This window comes from Eleutherodactylus coqui, chromosome 3 (assembly GCF_035609145.1).
Source record: "Eleutherodactylus coqui strain aEleCoq1 chromosome 3, aEleCoq1.hap1, whole genome shotgun sequence".
Lineage (NCBI taxonomy): Eukaryota > Metazoa > Chordata > Amphibia > Anura > Eleutherodactylidae > Eleutherodactylus > Eleutherodactylus coqui.
The window spans coordinates 221,569,633-221,590,021 of NC_089839.1; the positions used below are offsets into that span (position 1 = coordinate 221,569,633).

The 20,389-nt window shown below is 40.3% G+C and overlaps 1 protein-coding gene across 3 annotated transcripts in view; it reads right to left on the reverse strand.

Moving 5' to 3' along the window:
* Positions 1-20,389, reverse strand: part of IL5RA (interleukin 5 receptor subunit alpha) — a 104,851-nt gene that overhangs the window by 9,089 nt on the left and 75,373 nt on the right. For all 3 annotated transcript variants that reach the window (XM_066596951.1, XM_066596952.1, XM_066596953.1), the window contains 5 exons: positions 18,564-18,696; positions 16,189-16,379; positions 10,302-10,432; positions 3,310-3,454; positions 3,018-3,102 (listed from right to left, as the gene is read on the reverse strand). In XM_066596951.1, coding sequence (XP_066453048.1) covers positions 3,018-3,102; positions 3,310-3,454; positions 10,302-10,432; positions 16,189-16,379; positions 18,564-18,696 — 685 coding nt within the window. The remainder of the gene's footprint in view (positions 1-3,017; positions 3,103-3,309; positions 3,455-10,301; positions 10,433-16,188; positions 16,380-18,563; positions 18,697-20,389) is intronic.

Below are 20,389 nucleotides of genomic sequence, written 5' to 3' on the forward strand. Positions count from 1 at the left end.
GACCCACTTTTTGGAGGTTGGCATTTAAGAGGTTCCAGTCCACTCGATCAGATTCCTTTTCGGCATCCACCGAAAGAAGGCATAGGGGAGTTCCCTCCCGCTGGGCCCTTCCAATCAGCGACAAGGTCTTTATGGTATTGTCACGCGCCTCTCGGCCCGAGACAAACCCCACTTGATCTCTATGAATTAGCCCTGGCACAAGGGGTTGCAATCAGGAAGCGATGATTTTTGCAAAGATTTTGGTGTCTGCCCTCCATATTTTAAAGGAATAGTCCCCTAAACGACCTGGGGGTGGGGCATATTTAAGTACAAAGAAAGTTTTGATGGTATGTGGGCATGATCTGTGTGTGTGTGTTTGTGGGGCTGCGTGACTTGCATTTTTTAAAGTTGCCGCTGAGGGACCAACGGTCTCCATGGCAACTTGTAAACAATGCAGGGCCTGGTAACGCGAACGCAGTGCCCCGAACGCAATTGTAATTGCATTAGATGGGTCTCCTATCTTTTTTATGGGCACTGCGTTCGCATTAGATGCTGAACACACGACATGTCGTGTCTCCTTTTCTGGATGCAACCTTCGTGCGTTCAGCGCAGCCCACTTAGAAAGCATTGCCCACAGCCATCGCGTTAGACGCAAGCGTTCAGAGCCTGCGTCTAACGCGATGAACAAACAAATGTGGAAAAGGCGCCTAAGACCCCACTTCTTCTGAGAGTCATTCTGCCTGGAGCAAACCTCATTGGTGACAAAGAGTCACCTCACACTTCCCAAAAGTTTCTAGAACTTGTTTATAAGTTCATTAGTGCCGCGAGCAAAACTACATCCTGTACCAACAGAAAGGGAAGGGCGAAATGTAAAGAAAGAACATCTGGTCACCGGACAACAAGACACGTTACTACTAGAGATGAGCGAACACCAAAATGTTCGGGTGTTCGTTATTCGTAACGAACTTCCCGTGATGCTCGAGGGTTCGTTTCGAACAACGAACCCCATTGAAGTCAATGGGCGACCGGAACATTTTTGTATTTCGCCGATGCTCGCTAAGGTTTTCATGTGTGAAAATCTGGGCAATTCAGGAAAGTGATGGGAATGACACAGTGACGGATAGGGCAGGCGAGGGGCTACATGGTGGGCTGCATCTCAAGTTCACAGGTCCCACTATTAAGCCACAATAGCGGCAAGAGTGCCCCCCCCCCCCCCCCCCCCACTGTCAGCATAAAGATCGTCCTCCTCTGGCACAGCTGTAACAGCTGTAGCAGAGAAGAACGATGTTTGCCCATTGAATTCAATGGAACCGGCAATACAGCCGACTCCACTGAATGCAATGGGCTGCCGGCGATCGCAGGATGAATGGTCGGAAAGGGGTTAAATATATAACCCCTTTCCTGCAATTCATCCAGAAATGTGTTACACTAAAAATATATACCGGCGTATAAGGCGACCGGGCGTATAAGACGACCCCCCAACTGTCACCTTATACGCCGGTAATACAGTGGAGCAAAGAATAAAAAGCATTACTTACGTTTTTAGATGATCTGCGGCGCTCCTGCAGGCTGTCACTCCCTCCTGGTCCACGGCAGACAAGCTTTCTCCACGAAAGACTTTAAATCCCTGCCTCCAGAAGCACATGTGCCTTCAGCCAATCACAGCCAATGACAATGATGTCATTGAATGGCTGTGATTGGCTGTGTTTCTGGAGGCGGGGATTTCAAGCCTTGAAATCCCCGCCTCCAGAAACACAGCCAATCACAGCCATTCAATGACATCATTGTCATTGGCTGTGATTGGCTGAAGGCACATGTGCTTCTGGAGGCAGGGATTTAAAGTCTTTCGTGGAGAAAGCTTGTCTGCCGTGGACCAGGAGGGAGTGACAGCCTGCAGGAGCACCGCAGATCATCTAAAAACGTAAGTAATGCTTTTTATTCTTTGCTCCACTGTATTACCGGCGTATAAGGTGACAGTTGGGGGGTCGTCTTATACGCCCCGTCGCCTTAAACGCCGGTATATATTTTTAGTGTAACACATTTCTGGATGAATTGCAGGAAAGGGGTTATATATTTAACCCCTTTCCGACCATTCATCCTGCGATCGCCGGCAGCCCATTGCATTCAGTGGAGTCGGCTGTATTGCCGGTTCCATTGAATTCAATGGGCAAACATCGTTCTTCTCTGCTACAGCTGTTACAGCTGTGCCAGAGAAGAAGGATTTGTCTTCTATATGTTCTCAATGGGGTCAGCGCTGCTGCCGCTGGCCCCATTGAGCGCATATAGAATGCATCCATAGCGAGCAGCGGGAGGGGCAGACTTTCATATCAGGCGGACACCTTATCTCCCCAGCCACTCACAGCAGGGGGGTGGTATAGGGCTTAAACGTTGCAGGGGGAAGTTGTAATGCCTTCCCTGTCTTTATATTGGCCAAAAAAAAGCGCTAACGTCTCAGGGAAGAAAGTTTAATTTACCAGAACACCGCATGGTGTTCGTTACGAATAACGAACATCCCGAACACCCTAATATTCGCACGAATAGCAAGCTCGGACGAACGCGTTCGCTCATCTCTAGTTACTACTTTACAAAAATCGGTATTATATCGCCTTAAACTATCGATGTTACCGATATATCGGACTTAACAATATCGATGAAAAGTATCGCCAAATCATTAGCGATATATCGTTATTTCGATATATTGGTTTTCGATGTCCCAACCATATCTGACTATTGTCTATGTGTATAACATCGCTCACTCTCCACCTCGCCATACCGTGCACATCTCCAGCCCCTTTACCTTCTGTATCACCCCATTACTTGTAGTATGTAAGCTCGTTGGAGCAGGACCCGCACCCCTATTGTTTCCATTAACCGATTACTATGTAACCGCGGTTCTGTAATTTTTGTATTTTTTGTCTTTCTGTATTCCCCCCTGTCTATGTAAGCGCTGCGGAAGATGTTGGCGTTATACAAATAAAGTTATTATTATTATAGCACATTATTATGATCATTATTATTCTACAGGTATATCTACTTACCTAACACACAGAAGAAATACAATGATGCATGTAACAATGACACAGACTGACACAATGATCCCAAGATAATCACTGCTGTCAATACCTAAGGGAATCAGAAAAAACTTGATATTACTTTGAGTTTTCGTGGCTGTGGTATGCTTACACTAGTTCAATAGGGGTTCACTAGCAATATGCTTTTTTTATATACTTTATTAAGCAATATGATTGCCATAAAAGATTACACGTTTCATATCAAGAAGCTGCTTATCACAGACTTCTAATATCTTACTGTTATCTATGATCCTTATACCTTCCCCAATCTGTATAATTTCCGTCCACTGACTACGTTTGTCAGGCCAACATGGCTTCTGTCCAACTGCTCTCACACGGACGAGCTGTGTACTAGACACTTTATGCAGGTCCTCATTTATGTAGCTGGTATTCACTATTGTAACCTGCCACGAAAATCAGAAAAAAAGATTATTACACGCTTTGTATTATGCCATTTCTGTTTTAATAAACTATTTGTAATTTTAAAGAACAAAATTAGACCACTAAATACTAGAATATAACTACTATAATACTGCCTCCTATGTACAAGAATATAGTTACTATAATACTGCCCCCTATGTAAAGGAATTTAACTACTATAATACTGCCCCTATGTACAAGAATATAACTGCTATAATACTGCTCTCTATGTACAAGAATATAACTACTATAATATTGCCCCTACGTACAAGAATATAACTACTATAATACTGCTCCCTATGTATAAGAATATAACTACTATAATACTGTCCCCAATGTACAAGAATATAACTACTATAATACTGCTCCCTATGTACAAGAATATAACTACTATATTACTGCCCCTATGTACAGGAATATAACTAATATAATACTGCCCCCTATGTATAAGAATAGAACTACTATAATACTGCCTCCCCAATGTACAAGAATATAACTACTATAATACTGCTCCCTATGTACAAGAATATAACTACTATATTACTGCCCCTATGTACAGGAATATAACTAATATAATACTGCCCCCTATGTATAAGAATAGAACTACTATAATACTGCCTCCCCAATGTACAAGAATATAACTACTATAATACTACCCTCTATGTAAAAGAATATAACTACTATAATACTGCTCCTAAGTACAAGAATATAACTACTATAATACTGCTCCTATCTACAAGAATATAACTACTATAATACTGCCCCCTATGTACAAGAATATAACTACTATAATACTGCTTCCTATCTACAAGAATACAACTACTATAATACTGCCTCCTATGTACAAGAATATAACTACTATAATACTGCTCCTATGTACAGGAATATAACTACTATAATACTGCCTCCTATGTACAAGAATATAACTACTATAATACTACTCCTATGTACAGGAATATAACTACTATAATACTGCCTTCTATGTACAATAATATAACTACTATAATACTGCCCCTATGTACAAGAATATAACTACTATAATACCGCTCCCTATGTATAAGAATATAACTACTATAATACTGTCCCCTATGTACAAGAATATAACTACTATAATACTGTCCCCAACGTACAAGAATATAACTACTATAATACTGCTCCCTATGTACAAGAATATAACTACTATATTACTGCCCCTATGTACAGGAATATAACTACTATAATACTGCTCCTAAGTACAAGAATATAACTACTATAATACTGCTCCTATCTACAAGAATATAACTACTATAATACTGCCCCCTATGTACAAGAATATAACTACTATAATACTGCTTCCTATCTACAAGAATACAACTACTATAATACTGCCTCCTATGTACAAGAATATAACTACTATAATACTGCTCCTATGTACAAGAATATAACTACTATAATACTGTCCCCCATGTACAAGAATATAACTACTATAATACTGCTTCCTATCTACAAGAATATAACTACTATAATACTGCCTCCTATGTACAGGAATATAACTACTATAATACTGCTCCTATGTACAGGAATATAACTACTATAATACTGCCTCCTATGTACAAGAATATAACTACTATAATACTACTCCTATGTACAGGAATATAACTACTATAATACTGCCTCCTATGTACAATAATATAACTACCATAATACTGCCCCCTATGTACAAGAATATAACTACTATAATACTGCCCCATATGTACAAGAATATAACTACTATAATACCGCTCCCTATGTATAAGAACATAACTACTATAATACTGTCCCCTATGTACAAGAATATAACTACTATAATACTGTCCCCAATGTACAAGAATATAACTACTATAATACTGCTCCCTATGTACAAGAATATAACTACTATATTACTGCCCCTATGTACAGGAATATAACTAATATAATACTGCCCCCTATGTATAAGAATATAACTACTATAATACTGTCCCCTATGTACAAGAATATAACTACTATAATACTACTCCTATGTACAGGAATATAACTACTATAATACTGCCTCCTATGTACAATAATATAACTACTATAATACTGCCCCCTATGTACAAGAATATAACTACTATATTACTGCCCCTATGTACAGGAATATAACTAATATAATACTGCCCCCTATGTATAAGAATAGAACTACTATAATACTGCCTCCCCAATGTACAAGAATATAACTACTATAATACTGCTCCCTATGTACAAGAATATAACTACTATATTACTGCCCCTATGTACAGGAATATAACTAATATAATACTGCCCCCTATGTATAAGAATAGAACTACTATAATACTGCCTCCCCAATGTACAAGAATATAACTACTATAATACTACCCTCTATGTAAAAGAATATAACTACTATAATACTGCTCCTAAGTACAAGAATATAACTACTATAATACTGCTCCTATCTACAAGAATATAACTACTATAATACTGCCCCCTATGTACAAGAATATAACTACTATAATACTGCTTCCTATCTACAAGAATACAACTACTATAATACTGCCTCCTATGTACAAGAATATAACTACTATAATACTGCTCCTATGTACAGGAATATAACTACTATAATACTGCCTCCTATGTACAAGAATATAACTACTATAATACTACTCCTATGTACAGGAATATAACTACTATAATACTGCCTTCTATGTACAATAATATAACTACTATAATACTGCCCCTATGTACAAGAATATAACTACTATAATACCGCTCCCTATGTATAAGAATATAACTACTATAATACTGTCCCCTATGTACAAGAATATAACTACTATAATACTGTCCCCAACGTACAAGAATATAACTACTATAATACTGCTCCCTATGTACAAGAATATAACTACTATATTACTGCCCCTATGTACAGGAATATAACTACTATAATACTGCTCCTAAGTACAAGAATATAACTACTATAATACTGCTCCTATCTACAAGAATATAACTACTATAATACTGCCCCCTATGTACAAGAATATAACTACTATAATACTGCTTCCTATCTACAAGAATACAACTACTATAATACTGCCTCCTATGTACAAGAATATAACTACTATAATACTGCTCCTATGTACAAGAATATAACTACTATAATACTGTCCCCCATGTACAAGAATATAACTACTATAATACTGCTTCCTATCTACAAGAATATAACTACTATAATACTGCCTCCTATGTACAGGAATATAACTACTATAATACTGCTCCTATGTACAGGAATATAACTACTATAATACTGCCTCCTATGTACAAGAATATAACTACTATAATACTACTCCTATGTACAGGAATATAACTACTATAATACTGCCTCCTATGTACAATAATATAACTACCATAATACTGCCCCCTATGTACAAGAATATAACTACTATAATACTGCCCCATATGTACAAGAATATAACTACTATAATACCGCTCCCTATGTATAAGAACATAACTACTATAATACTGTCCCCTATGTACAAGAATATAACTACTATAATACTGTCCCCAATGTACAAGAATATAACTACTATAATACTGCTCCCTATGTACAAGAATATAACTACTATATTACTGCCCCTATGTACAGGAATATAACTACTATAATACTGCCCCCTATGTATAAGAATATAACTACTATAATACTGTCCCCTATGTACAAGAATATAACTACTATAATACTACTCCTATGTACAGGAATATAACTACTATAATACTGCCTCCTATGTACAATAATATAACTACTATAATACTGCCCCCTATGTACAAGAATATAACTACTATAATACTGCCCCATATGTACAAGAATATAACTACTATAATACCGCTCCCTATGTATAAGAATATAACTACTATAATACTGTCCCCTATGTACAAGAATATAACTACTATAATACTGTCCCCAATGTACAAGAATATAACTACTATAATACTGCTCCCTATGTACAAGAATATAACTACTATATTACTGCCCCTATGTACAAGAATATAACTACTATAATACCGCTCCCTATGTATAAGAATATAACTACTATAATACTGTCCCCTATGTACAAGAATATAACTACTATAATACTGTCCCCAATGTACAAGAATATAACTACTATAATACTGCTCCCTATGTACAAGAATATAACTACTATATTACTGCCCCTATGTACAGGAATATAACTAATATAATACTGCCCCCTATGTATAAGAATAGAACTACTATAATACTGCCTCCCCAATGTACAAGAATATAACTACTATAATACTACCCTCTATGTACAAGAATATAACTACTATAATACTGCTCCTAAGTACAAGAATATAACTACTATAATACTGCTCCTATCTACAAGAATATAACTACTATAATACTGCCCCCTATGTACAAGAATATAACTACTATAATACTGCTTCCTATCTACAAGAATACAACTACTATAATACTGCCTCCTATGTACAAGAATATAACTGCTATAATACTGCTCCTATGTACAAGAATATAACTACTATAATACTGCCCCCCATGTACAAGAATATAACTACTATAATACTGCTTCCTATCTACAAGAATATAACTACTATAATACTGCCTCCTATGTACAGGAATATAACTACTATAATACTGCTCCTATGTACAGGAATATAACTACAATAATACTGCCTCCTATGTACAAGAATATAACTACTATAATACTACTCCTATGTACAGGAATATAACTACTATAATACTGCCTCCTATGTACAATAATATAACTACTATAATACTGCCCCCTATGTACAAGAATATAACTACTATAATACTGCCCCATATGTACAAGAATATAACTACTATAATACCGCTCCCTATGTATAAGAGTATAACTACTATAATACTGTCCCCTATGTACAAGAATATAACTACTATAATACTGTCCCCAATGTACAAGAATATAACTACTATAATACTGCTCCCTATGTACAAGAATATAACTACTATATTACTGCCCCTATGTACAGGAATATAACTAATATAATACTGCCCCATATGTATAAGAATAGAACTACTATAATACTGCCTCCCCGATGTACAAGAATATAACTACTATAATACTACCCTCTATGTACAAGAATATAACTACTATAATACTGCTCCTAAGTACAAGAATATAACTACTATAATACTGCTCCTATCTACAAGAATATAACTACTATAATACTGCCCCCTATGTACAAGAATATAACTACTATAATACTGCTTCCTATCTACAAGAATACAACTACTATAATACTGCCTCCTATGTACAAGAATATAACTACTATAATACTGCTCCTATGTACAAGAATATAACTACTATAATACTGCCCCCCATGTACAAGAATATAACTACTATAATACTGCTTCCTATCTACAAGAATATAACTACTATAATACTGCCTCCTATGTACAAGAATATAACTACTATAATACTACTCCTATGTACAGGAATATAACTACTATAATACTGCCTCCTATGTACAATAATATAACTACTATAATACTGCCCCTATGTACAAGAATATAACTACTATAATACCGCTCCCTATGTATAAGAATATAACTACTATAATACTGTCCCCTATGTACAAGAATATAACTACTATAATACTGTCCCCAATGTACAAGAATATAACTACTATAATACTGCTCCCTATGTACAAGAATATAACTACTATATTACTGCCCCTATGTACAGGAATATAACTAATATAATACTGCCCCCTATGTATAAGAATAGAACTACTATAATACTGCCTCCCCAATGTACAAGAATATAACTACTATAATACTACCCTCTATGTACAAGAATATAACTACTATAATACTGCTCCTAAGTACAAGAATATAACTACTATAATACTGCTCCTATCTACAAGAATATAACTACTATAATACTGCCCCCTATGTACAAGAATATAACTACTATAATACTGCTTCCTATCTACAAGAATACAACTACTATAATACTGCCTCCTATGTACAAGAATATAACTACTATAATACTGCTCCTATGTACAAGAATATAACTACTATAATACTGCCCCCCATGTACAAGAATATAACTACTATAATACTGCTTCCTATCTACAAGAATATAACTACTATAATACTGTCCCATATGTTTAAGAATATAACTACTATAATACTGCCTCCTATGTACAAGAATATAACTACTATAATACTGCATCTATGTACAAGGATATAACTACTATAATACTGCCTACTACGTACAAGAATATAACTACTATAATACTGCCCCTATGTACAAGAATATAACTACTATAATACTGTCCCCTAAGTACAAGAATATATCTACTATAATACTGCCTACTAAGTACAAGAATATAACTACTATAATACTGCTCCTATGTACAAGAATATAACTACTATAATACTGCCCCTATGTACAAGAATATAACTACTATAATACTGCCCCCTATGTACAAGAATATATCTACTATAATACTGCCCCCTATGTACAAGAAAGTAACTACTATAATACTGCCCCCTATGTACAAGAATATAACTACTATAATACTGCCCCCTATGTACAAGAATATAACTACTATAATACTGCTGCTATGTACAAGAATATAACTACTATAATACTGCTCCTATGTCCAAGAATATAACTACTTTAATACTTCCCCCTATATACAAGAATATATTCTATAATACTGCCTCCTATGTACAAAAATATAACTGTTATAATACTGCTCCTTTGTACAACTTTAATATTTCCATGTTATTCGCCAGCTTTGATTTTTTTAAAAATATACCGTATAATTTCTGCTCTTGGACTGGATATTGACTTCGTACTGGAAGCATATGTCTGACAATATCTGGATGGGCTTTATCCAGTGTAAGCCGTTGACGCCCAGTGTCAGGTTCTGGACGGGTGGCACGATTTCTGGAATGAGAAGAGATTTTGAATTACGTGACGCTAGTGTCACTTCCGTCTCTTGGGATCTGTGATACAACAGATGATCTCATTCTCTCTTTGTATGTTGTGTGAGCAGGTTCTGTGTTTGGTTGCTGCAAGAAAGGTTTATGTCTTGTGGTTTTGTTTGGTTGTGTCGCTGGACTCCTGGTTAGTGTAGGGACTAGCGGTATAGTCTGGAGCCATGAAGTGGCCCGCTAGCTTCCATATTTTGATCAAAATGTCAACTAATACCTGGTATTTATTGCATTAACATCTGCTATTGGTTTTAGGGTCTTGTCTATCTGTCTGATCCCCCTGTCCACTGGTTGTTGGATGCCCGGTTCTTGTTCTGTATGTCTAACCATCCGCTGGTGTGCAGACGGTCGATCTGTAGCCTGTCCCCTTTGTCCATGGTAGGTGGATTTTAGGGCTTTGTTTTGTCAGTTTGTTCCTTGGTTGCAGTACTCTGGTTCCCCTCGGACCCCTGTCCAGTCCTCGCGGAAGATAGTGGGGTCGTCCCTTTGGAGACGAGTGCTTCGCTGCGAGGTGGGCTCAGTCTGAAGGATTCAGACTGCCCTGCTCTGTCCAAGTCGTGTTCGCAGTTTACCTTTTGTTTCGGTTCCCTGTGTGTATGTACCTGTGTTTTAGGCTTTCTCCTGCTGTATGTCCTGTACTAGGCCCATATGGATAAGTCCTATGAGACGTTGTGTCAGTAGGGAGGGTTGCCATCTTTTCTCCTCTGGGCTTGTGCACTTTTCCTTGCAGACTTCTGTGACTGAGGCCGGTTGTGTAAGGCGCAGTGGACCTGTTTATAGGTGCACCATTTGTTACTCATCCCTATTTGCCATTTTTGCCTCGGTGTCGGGTCCTTTTTAGATAAATCCTGTACACGTGCGTTGTTTGGAGGAGTTGCAAAACTTTTTTATGCCTTAGGGGTCCAGTGGCCCCCTTTTTTTTTAAAGGGTAGGTACTGTTAGGGTTGTGCTGTGCTGGAATCTGTTTCCCTCAGTGTATCTAGCAGCACAGCTCCACAGGTGGTTAATTTAGCTGGCTGGGTGTGGTTTGCTCAGGTTAGCCAATCCCCAGGGTCTATGCTCATATATATACACCAGCTCCTTTCAGTGTCTGCTGAGTGTCCAGGGTGAGAAGTCATGTTTCCTTGGCTATGCTGCCTTCTGTGTAAATTGTGTCTTGTTGCCTTTTCTCTGCAGCTTTTGGTGTGATTGGTGTATCATAGGTATGCAAATCTCGCTTTAGTTGTCTTGGTAGTGTAGGGACCCACTCAACAACGTGGAGCCTTGCAGTGGCTTGCGGGTTTAAGTATCTTGGCCAGTATATGAACCAATAACTCATACTTATTATAGCAATTCCATCTGCTTATGCATGTGGGGATGCTTGGTGAGCGTCTTAGTTATTGTCAGTCTCTGTTAGGTCCGTGATCACTTACCTTTCGAGAAGATAGGGAGAGGTGCTAATCTGTGATAGTTCACCTGGTGCTCCCTATCAATCTGGGTCACGTTCATGTAGGCCCGATACTCACTTGCCTATGCGAACGTAACATAGTGCTCCCCAGTTTTTAAAGAGGGGCATTATGTTGTATGGTATGTTGCACTATGTTGTATGGTATGTTGCATTGTGTTGCACTGTGTTGCATTATGTTGTATGGTGTGTTGCACTGTGTTGCACTATGTTGTATGGTATGTTGCACTATGTTGCATTGTGTTGCACTATGTTGCATGGTATGTTGCATTGTGTTGCACTATGTTGCATGGTATGTTGCATTGTGTTGCACTATGTTGCATGGTATGTTGCATTGTGTTGCACTATGTTGCATTGTGTTGAACTATGTTGCATGGTATGTTGCATTGTGTTACACTATATTGCATTGTATTGAACTATGTTGCATTATGTTGTATGGTATGTTGCATTATGTTGTACGGTATGTTGCATTGTGTTGCATTATATTGTACGGTAAGTTGCATTGTGTTGCATTATATTGTACGGTAAGTTGCATTGTGTTGCACTAAGTTGCATTATGCTGTGTTGCACTATGTTGTATGGTATGTTGCATTGTGTTGCACTGTGTTGCACTATGTTGTATGGTATGTTGCATTGTGTTGCATTATATTGTACGGTAAGTTGCATTGTGTTGCATTATATTGTACGGTAAGTTGCATTGTGTTGCACTAAGTTGCATTATGCTGTGTTGCACTATGTTGTATGGTATGTTGCATTGTGTTGCACTGTGTTGCACTATGTTGTATGGTATGTTGCATTGTGTTGCACTGTGTTGCATTATGTTGTATGGTGTGTTGCACTGTGTTGCATTATGTTGTATGGTATGTTGCATTATATTGTACGGTAAGTTGCATTGTGTTGCATTATATTGTACGGTAAGTTGCATTGTGTTGCACTAAGTTGCATTATGCTGTGTTGCACTATGTTGCATTGTGTTGCACTGTGTTGCACTATGTTGTATGGTATGTTGCATTGTGTTGCACTGTGTTGCATTATGTTGTATGGTGTGTTGCACTGTGTTGCATTATGTTGTATGGTATGTTGCATTATATTGTACGGTAAGTTGCATTGTGTTGCATTATATTGTACGGTAAGTTGCATTGTGTTGCACTAAGTTGCATTATGCTGTGTTGCACTATGTTGTATGGTATGTTGCATTGTGTTGCACTGTGTTGCACTATGTTGTATGGTATGTTGCATTGTGTTGCACTGTGTTGCATTATGTTGTATGGTGTGTTGCACTGTGTTGCATTATGTTGTATGGTATGTTGCATTATATTGTACGGTAAGTTGCATTGTGTTGCATTATATTGTACGGTAAGTTGCATTGTGTTGCACTAAGTTGCATTATGCTGTGTTGCACTATGTTGTATGGTATGTTGCATTGTGTTGCATTGTGTTGCACTGTGTTGCACTATGTTGTATGGTATGTTGCATTGTGTTGCACTGTGTTGCATTATGTTGTATGGTGTGTTGCACTGTGTTGCACTATGTTGTATGGTATGTTGCATTGTGTTGCACTGTGTTGCATTATGTTGTATGGTGTGTTGCACTAAGTTGCATCATGTTGTATGGTATGTTGCATTATATTGTACGGTAAGTTGCATTGTGTTGCACTATGTTGCATGGTATGTTGCATTGTGTTGCACTATGTTGCATTGTGTTGCACTATGTTGCATTATGTTGTATGGTATGTTGCATTGTGTTGCACTATGTTGCATTGTGTTGCACTATGTTGCATTGTGTTGCACTATATTGCATTGTATTGAACTATGTTGCATTATGTTGTATGGTATGTTGCATTATGTTGTACGGTATGTTGCATTGTGTTGCATTATATTGTACGGTAAGTTGCATTGTGTTGCATTATATTGTACGGTAAGTTGCATTATGCTGTGTTGCACTATGTTGTATGGTATGTTGCATTGTGTTGCACTGTGTTGCATTATGTTGTATGGTGTGTTGCATTATATTGTACGGTAAGTTGCATTGTGTTGCACTATGTTGTATGGTATGTTGCATTGTGTTGCACTATGGTGCATTGTTGTATGGTATGTTGCATTGTGTTGTATGTAGAGATGAGCGAACGTGTTCGGCTCCGCCCCTTTTCGCCCGAACACCGAACTTTGCGAGCAATTCCGTGCTCGGGCGAAAAAAGTTCGGGGGTCGCCGTGGCAGCGCGGGGGGGTGCGGCGGGGAGTGGGGGGAGAGGGAGAGAGAGAGGGCTCCCCCCTGTTCCTCGCTGCTGCCGCCCGCGCCGCCGCGCCTCTCCCCGCCCCCCGGCGCCCCTCGAATCTTTACGCGCGGACACTGAGGTCCTCGGTAAAGCCGGTGTCCGGGTGCGTAAGTGTTCGTTAAGAACACGTTCGCTCATCTCTAGTTGTATGGTATGTTGCATTGTGTTGTATCGTATGTTGCATTGTGTCCATTGGTAGGCAGACATTAGGGTTTTGCTTGGTCTGTTCTGTTCCTATGCTATTCACAGTATGGTTCTGTTCTGTCCGTAAGTCCTGTTCGCAGTTTACCTTTTGCTTTGGTTTCCTGTGTGTATGTACCTGTGTTTTAGACCCTCTACTTCTCTACGTCCTGTACTGTCAGGGAGCTGGAGTCCGGGTAACTGGAAGTCCCTGAAACTACCTGCAACCCCTGTCGCTACCTACTTGCCCCCCTAGGCTAGGCCCTAGGACGACAACTGGGCGACAGTCTCTAGACTCGCTAGGGATGCGGGGCAAGAGTCAGACACACAGACAAATACAGGTAAACACAAAGGCAGGTCAGGAAATCCGAGTTGGCAACAGAAGAGAACGAGGTACAAGGGGTCAGGCGAAGGCAAAGTCAGGTCTGAAGCAAGCCAGTCCAAAACAGGGAATCTAATACAGGTAACGCAGGTGTAGCTGGAGACCAAACATACACTGGCAAGGTCAGAAGGAAACTGAGCAGTTTAAATGCTGTCAGAAATCCCACCTCAGCAACTGATTGGGGCGGGGAGCCTGACAGCAGCAGGACCCAATCAAGGACGCCAGGAGTGAACAGTCCCCAGTGCCAGCTAAAGTCAGGCAGCGACAGAAGGAATGTGCCCGGTTGTCATAGCAATGGAGAAGCGGTGTGGGTCGGTAATCCGCTGCGTTACCAGCAACCCAGCTAATTAGGCGCACAGGAGCGCGAGCCCAGAGCTGGTGTACTGGATCACAGCGGCCAGGAGAGGTCTCCTCTGCGCCGCACCCCCGTAGCCCGGGTAATAGGACCAGTGGTGCGGGCAAGGAGACCCCCAAAGCTGCCGGACCTGACATGTACTAGGCCCATATCAATAAGTCCTATGCAGCGTTGTGTCAGTAGGGATGGTTGCCATCTTTTCCCCTCTGGGCTGTGCACTCTTTTTGCAGACTTCTGTGACTAAGGCCGTTCTGTAAGGCCCCTTTTTAAAAGGGGCAGTATTGTCATGTCTGTCTCCTGGGGTCTGTGGTACTAGAAATGATCTGCAGCTTTCCTGCTCAGGTGTGGGGGATTGCACTGGCTAGTTGTGTGTCAGCCAGCTAGCCAATCACTCTGGATCAGTACACATAAGAGCTGTCTTCCCAGGTGTGGTCAGCTAGCTCTGTTCCCATTCTCTCTGTGTGTGCGCGGTGTGAGCAGGTTCTGTGTTTGGTTGGTTGTGTCTGGACTCCTGATTAGTGTAGGGACTAGCAGTATAGCCAAGAGGTCGTAATGTGGCCCGCTAGCTTCCAAATTTTTATCAAAATGTCAACTAATGCTTGGCATTTATAGCTTTAACATCTGCTATTAGTGTTTGCGAATTTACTGCTGTATGGTGTGGTTTTGGCTCTGTGTGTTTTCTTATTCTGTCCAGTAGTCTCTGTCGGTGGTGGCATGTGTTTATGTCATATCCAGGGTGCGTGGGTTCCTAGGAGCAGCTAGGGCCCAGATCCGAAGACCGCTGTTAGGGTGATGTTCCCGCTCAAGTAGGTTTGTGTCACTAGTAGAAGATGGGGAGAGGTGCTAATCTGTGGTAGTTCACCCGCTGTTCCCTATCCTTCTGGAACACGTTCATGTGGGCCCAGTGCTCACTTGCCCGCATGAACATAACAGCTAGCTGGTCACATGATCTCCTCTATAGATCTGAGGATGTACAGGTTTGAGGACAGGATTAGCAGCTGCATGTTGGGCTTTATGTTTGTATGTGCAGTGTGGCTCCCCGGTCTGTGTCGAATTTTGTACTCATTTCTCACCTATGGCAGTCTTGTCGAATATCTTCTCCATTGCTTTAATCTTTTGGCTCTTGCTTGTCCCATTGATGTGCACCAGAATATTTTGGGCGCTGGTAATGGAGATAGCACTGGAGAGAATGTGGCACCCGGTTTCTCTCCGCCCCCCGGGTTCTATGGTGTAGTTCTGGCATCTCTCAACCACGCCTTCAAATCTGCACAAGACCAAGCAGTATAATGTCACAAACACGGAAAAGAATGTGTCCCCTTACATAATTCTCTGGTCTGTGTGTCATGTCTGTTCTCTCAGAATATTTGTAAGACTCCCAGAAATGGAAGACGGGCATCGTTATGAGGGTAGTATGGTGCAGATGTCACTATTAGGAGTGAACGGTGGCTGGCACTGGTATCAAGACCCCACTGTATTTCTGTCACTGTTATTGTGGCACTGTGGCAGGCACGGTTCATGAGGATCCTGAATTTGTCACTGTTTTGGGTCCACTTTGGCTGTCACTGTTATGGGACTACTATCACTTTTCACATATGGAGATACTGCTGCTGGTATTGTTATGAGGGCACTGTTAAGGGACTACTATCACTATGGAAGACACTATTACTGCTAGGACCACTATGGCAGACACTTATGCGGTGCCTGAACGGAGGCTGGCCATTGCAGGTGAGACCTTGGGCTTCTCAAGGTGGTTGTCATGGGTGGCTCTGTGATCTTTCCCCAACAATGGTGGAATGTGACCCAGCTCGGTCGCGCAGCGCAAAAAGAACAGGCAGATGTAAACGATAGTGAACAGTTCTTACAGTGTTGTCACGTGATGCCAGTACCTCTTTTTAAGTAAATGGTTACTCGCTGTTAAATGAAAGAGCCCACAGACAAAGACAGTTTTTTAAAACCAGAGGTACACGGTGTTCTTTACTAGCAGAATCCAACCTTTGATTTTCCAGCAACAAAGCAAATGGACGGTTTCAGACATAACACTTCTGGCAGGCTTCTTTCTGATTCCCTTCTGTTACATACACACACTTTTCTCTAGGAGGCACTTTCCTTCCCGATTCTAGGTGCCCTCAGTCCAAGTTATCTGATAGCAGGAGCCATCACACCAGAGGGGAGATATCCCATGGCAAATGAGATAGGCCCACGGCTCTGCACAGGCAGAAGCAAAACCAAGCTTCAGCCCTCCTGCTGACACGTCCTCCTCCACCGATTACATCTCTGCCCACTCCTTCTCTCTCTCTAGACTCTGCCTCCCAACTACTCCTAAACTCCCACGAGACCACACACAAATTAGGTGAGACAGGGTTGCCACGACACAGCTTGTTAGCACCTACATAGAACACAGATACACACAAGACAGTTTACGCAAAACGGACCTACACCTACTCTAAAGACGCCCCAACTCTGGGCCACTACACTTATCACTGGTGACACTATGGGGGACACTATTAGTACTGGGGACAGTATTCATACTGGGATCACTATAAGGGTCATTATAAATACTTTGGTCCCTGTGTGGGACACTTTTACTTCTGGAGCCACAAGAAGGGTCATTAATAATACTTGGACTACGATGTGGGGGACTGTTACTATTGTGGCCATTATGGGGGACACTATTACTATTGTGGCCACTGGGGGAATAATTATTAAAACTGGGACCATTACGGGGATCATTATAAATAGTGGAGCCACTATGAGGAAAGGAGGGTTGGACTATTACTACTGGGGCCACTATGGGAGTCACTATTAATACTGGGACCACTAAGGTGGGCAATATTACTACTAGAGTTGGGCAAACGTACTCTTCTGAGCTTGATGCTCGTTCAAATATTAGCATACTCGATTGTGCTCGCTACTCGAGCGAGCATCACACCGTGTTCGACCCCGCCTCAGGTTTTGGCCCCTCCCCGCTGTGACGTGTCAGCTTTTGCCCCTCCCCGCTGCGACGCAGTGCACGTAAACGGCAATTTTTTTGGCTGGCAGGCAGAGGGGGAGATAGGGGGAGAGAGAGAGACGAACTTAAAAAAAAGAAAAGAAAAGCTCGGGACCCGGCGTCCCACATACAAAAATGCTTGAGTCTCCCATTGTAGTTAATGGGGTTAGTTACTCGAGTAGAGCTTTCGAATTTTACGAAAAGCTTGACTCGAATAACGAGGACCCGAGCATTTGGGTGCTCGCTCATCTCTAATTACTACTTGGGTTACGATTACTACTGAGGCCGCTATAGGGACAGTATTATTACTATTGGACATTGTACCGCACTACCCGCACCTCAGGGCACTGCTCTATTCTCTAATATACATGTTTAGTTTTGCAACTTTATTTCTGTAGATTTGTATCCAGTGACTACAATCCCCAACATCTAATCACAGCTGATGGGACTGCTGTGTACCTGTAATATAGGTTATACTCTGTGTCCGCTGGAGCCGCGTTCCCAGGGACCCAATTACAGCTGAGCAAACTTTTTTCTAACGCCCAAAACTCGATCTGACAGGATACATTGGAGGCTGCTGTTCCTTCAGCTCCTGAAAAGCAAATTACAGACATCATCACATGCTAGGAGAAGGAGGGGCCACTGTCTTAACCCCTTCAAGCCAGAGATTTTTCATTTTTTTATCTTATTTTTTTTTGTCCCCACCTTCCAAGAGTCATAATGTTTTAGCTTTTCCATTGACATAACTGTCTGAGGGCTCGTTTTTTGCAGGACGAGTTATATTTATGGTGGTACAATGTAATGTACCATATAATATGCAGAAAAACTTTAGCAAATTTTTTTAGTGGGCAGCAATTAAGAAAAATGCAATTGCAACATTTTATTTGGGTGGGGGTGGGTGAGGTTAGTTTTTACAGCGTTCACGGTGCCATGAAAATGACATATGAATTTTCTTCTATGGATCAGTACGATTACCGTGACACCAAATTTATATGGTTTTCTAATATTTTATAAAGTTTTTGTCTATTTTCAAAAAGTAAATAACAGTTTTCCTTAAACAATTGTTTTCCATCACCATATTCTGAGACCCGTAACTTTTTTTTTTTTGATTGGGCTGTGTAAGGGCCCGATATTTTGCAGGCTAAGCTGTAGTTATTATTATTACCATTTCTGGAAAGATACAACCTTTTGATTGCTTATCACCTTAATATTTTGGGACCCGGTATATCAAAAAAAAAAAAAAAATTATAGAAATCGCCATTCTGGCATTCCATCTTTTTATTTAACTTTTATGGCCTTTACTAGGCGGAATAAATATTATGAAGTTTTAATAGTTTTGACTTTTGTGTACACAGCATTACCAAATATGTGGGGCTTTTACCAGTTTAGTTTTTTTATGGGAAAGGATTTGTTTTTACTTTTTAATGTTTTTTATTTTTTTAATTGGAAAAAACTTTCTTAAATCTTTTTTGACACTTTTGGGGTTCCCACAGCAAACTTACTTGCGATTATTTGATCGTTTGTACTATATATTGCAGTACTTCAGTATTGTAGCTTCTAGTGATTTTTGGTGTCGCTTGCCATCGGCAGGGCTTAATAGCCATCTATCTGTGGCAGCCCTAGGAGCCTTCAGTAGGCTGCAGGCTGCCATGCTAGCCAATCGACACTCCTCAATCACACTGCGAGGTCCATCCCCTCCCGCTGACTGTTTAGACGTGCCTAGACCCTTAACTGCCATGATCAGAGCTAACTCTGATCACAGCGGTTACCAATGGCTGTCAGCTGTCAGTAATATCTGACAGGCACCAGGTATGAAACGGACTCAGCTCCCGAGCTCGCTCAACACACACTTCAGGAACGCAGGATAGTTTATGCGTTTGGAGATCCTGAAGAGGTTAAATGACATTAGCAATATTTTATGTCAAACACTTTGTGCTGCAGCAAAATATGCAACCAATTTGCAACTGTAGTCATAGGATGTTTAGAACAGATTTTAGCCACCGAAACCCTGCATCTTTTACACATGGAAAATGTGATTGTTACCAGCAAGAGAAACCAAGTCATCTTGTGGATATGATACCTTTTAATGGCTAACAAAAATACATGATGTTATAGCGAGCTTGCAAACTAATGCAGGGTTCTTCTTCAGGCTTAAATGAAATAGATCCGAAGAGGCATGAATATTTACATACACTTATAATGCACATACTTATGACAAGGCACAGTATTACATAAGTATGTGTGTCATAAGTGTGTGTGTATATATATATATATATATACACACA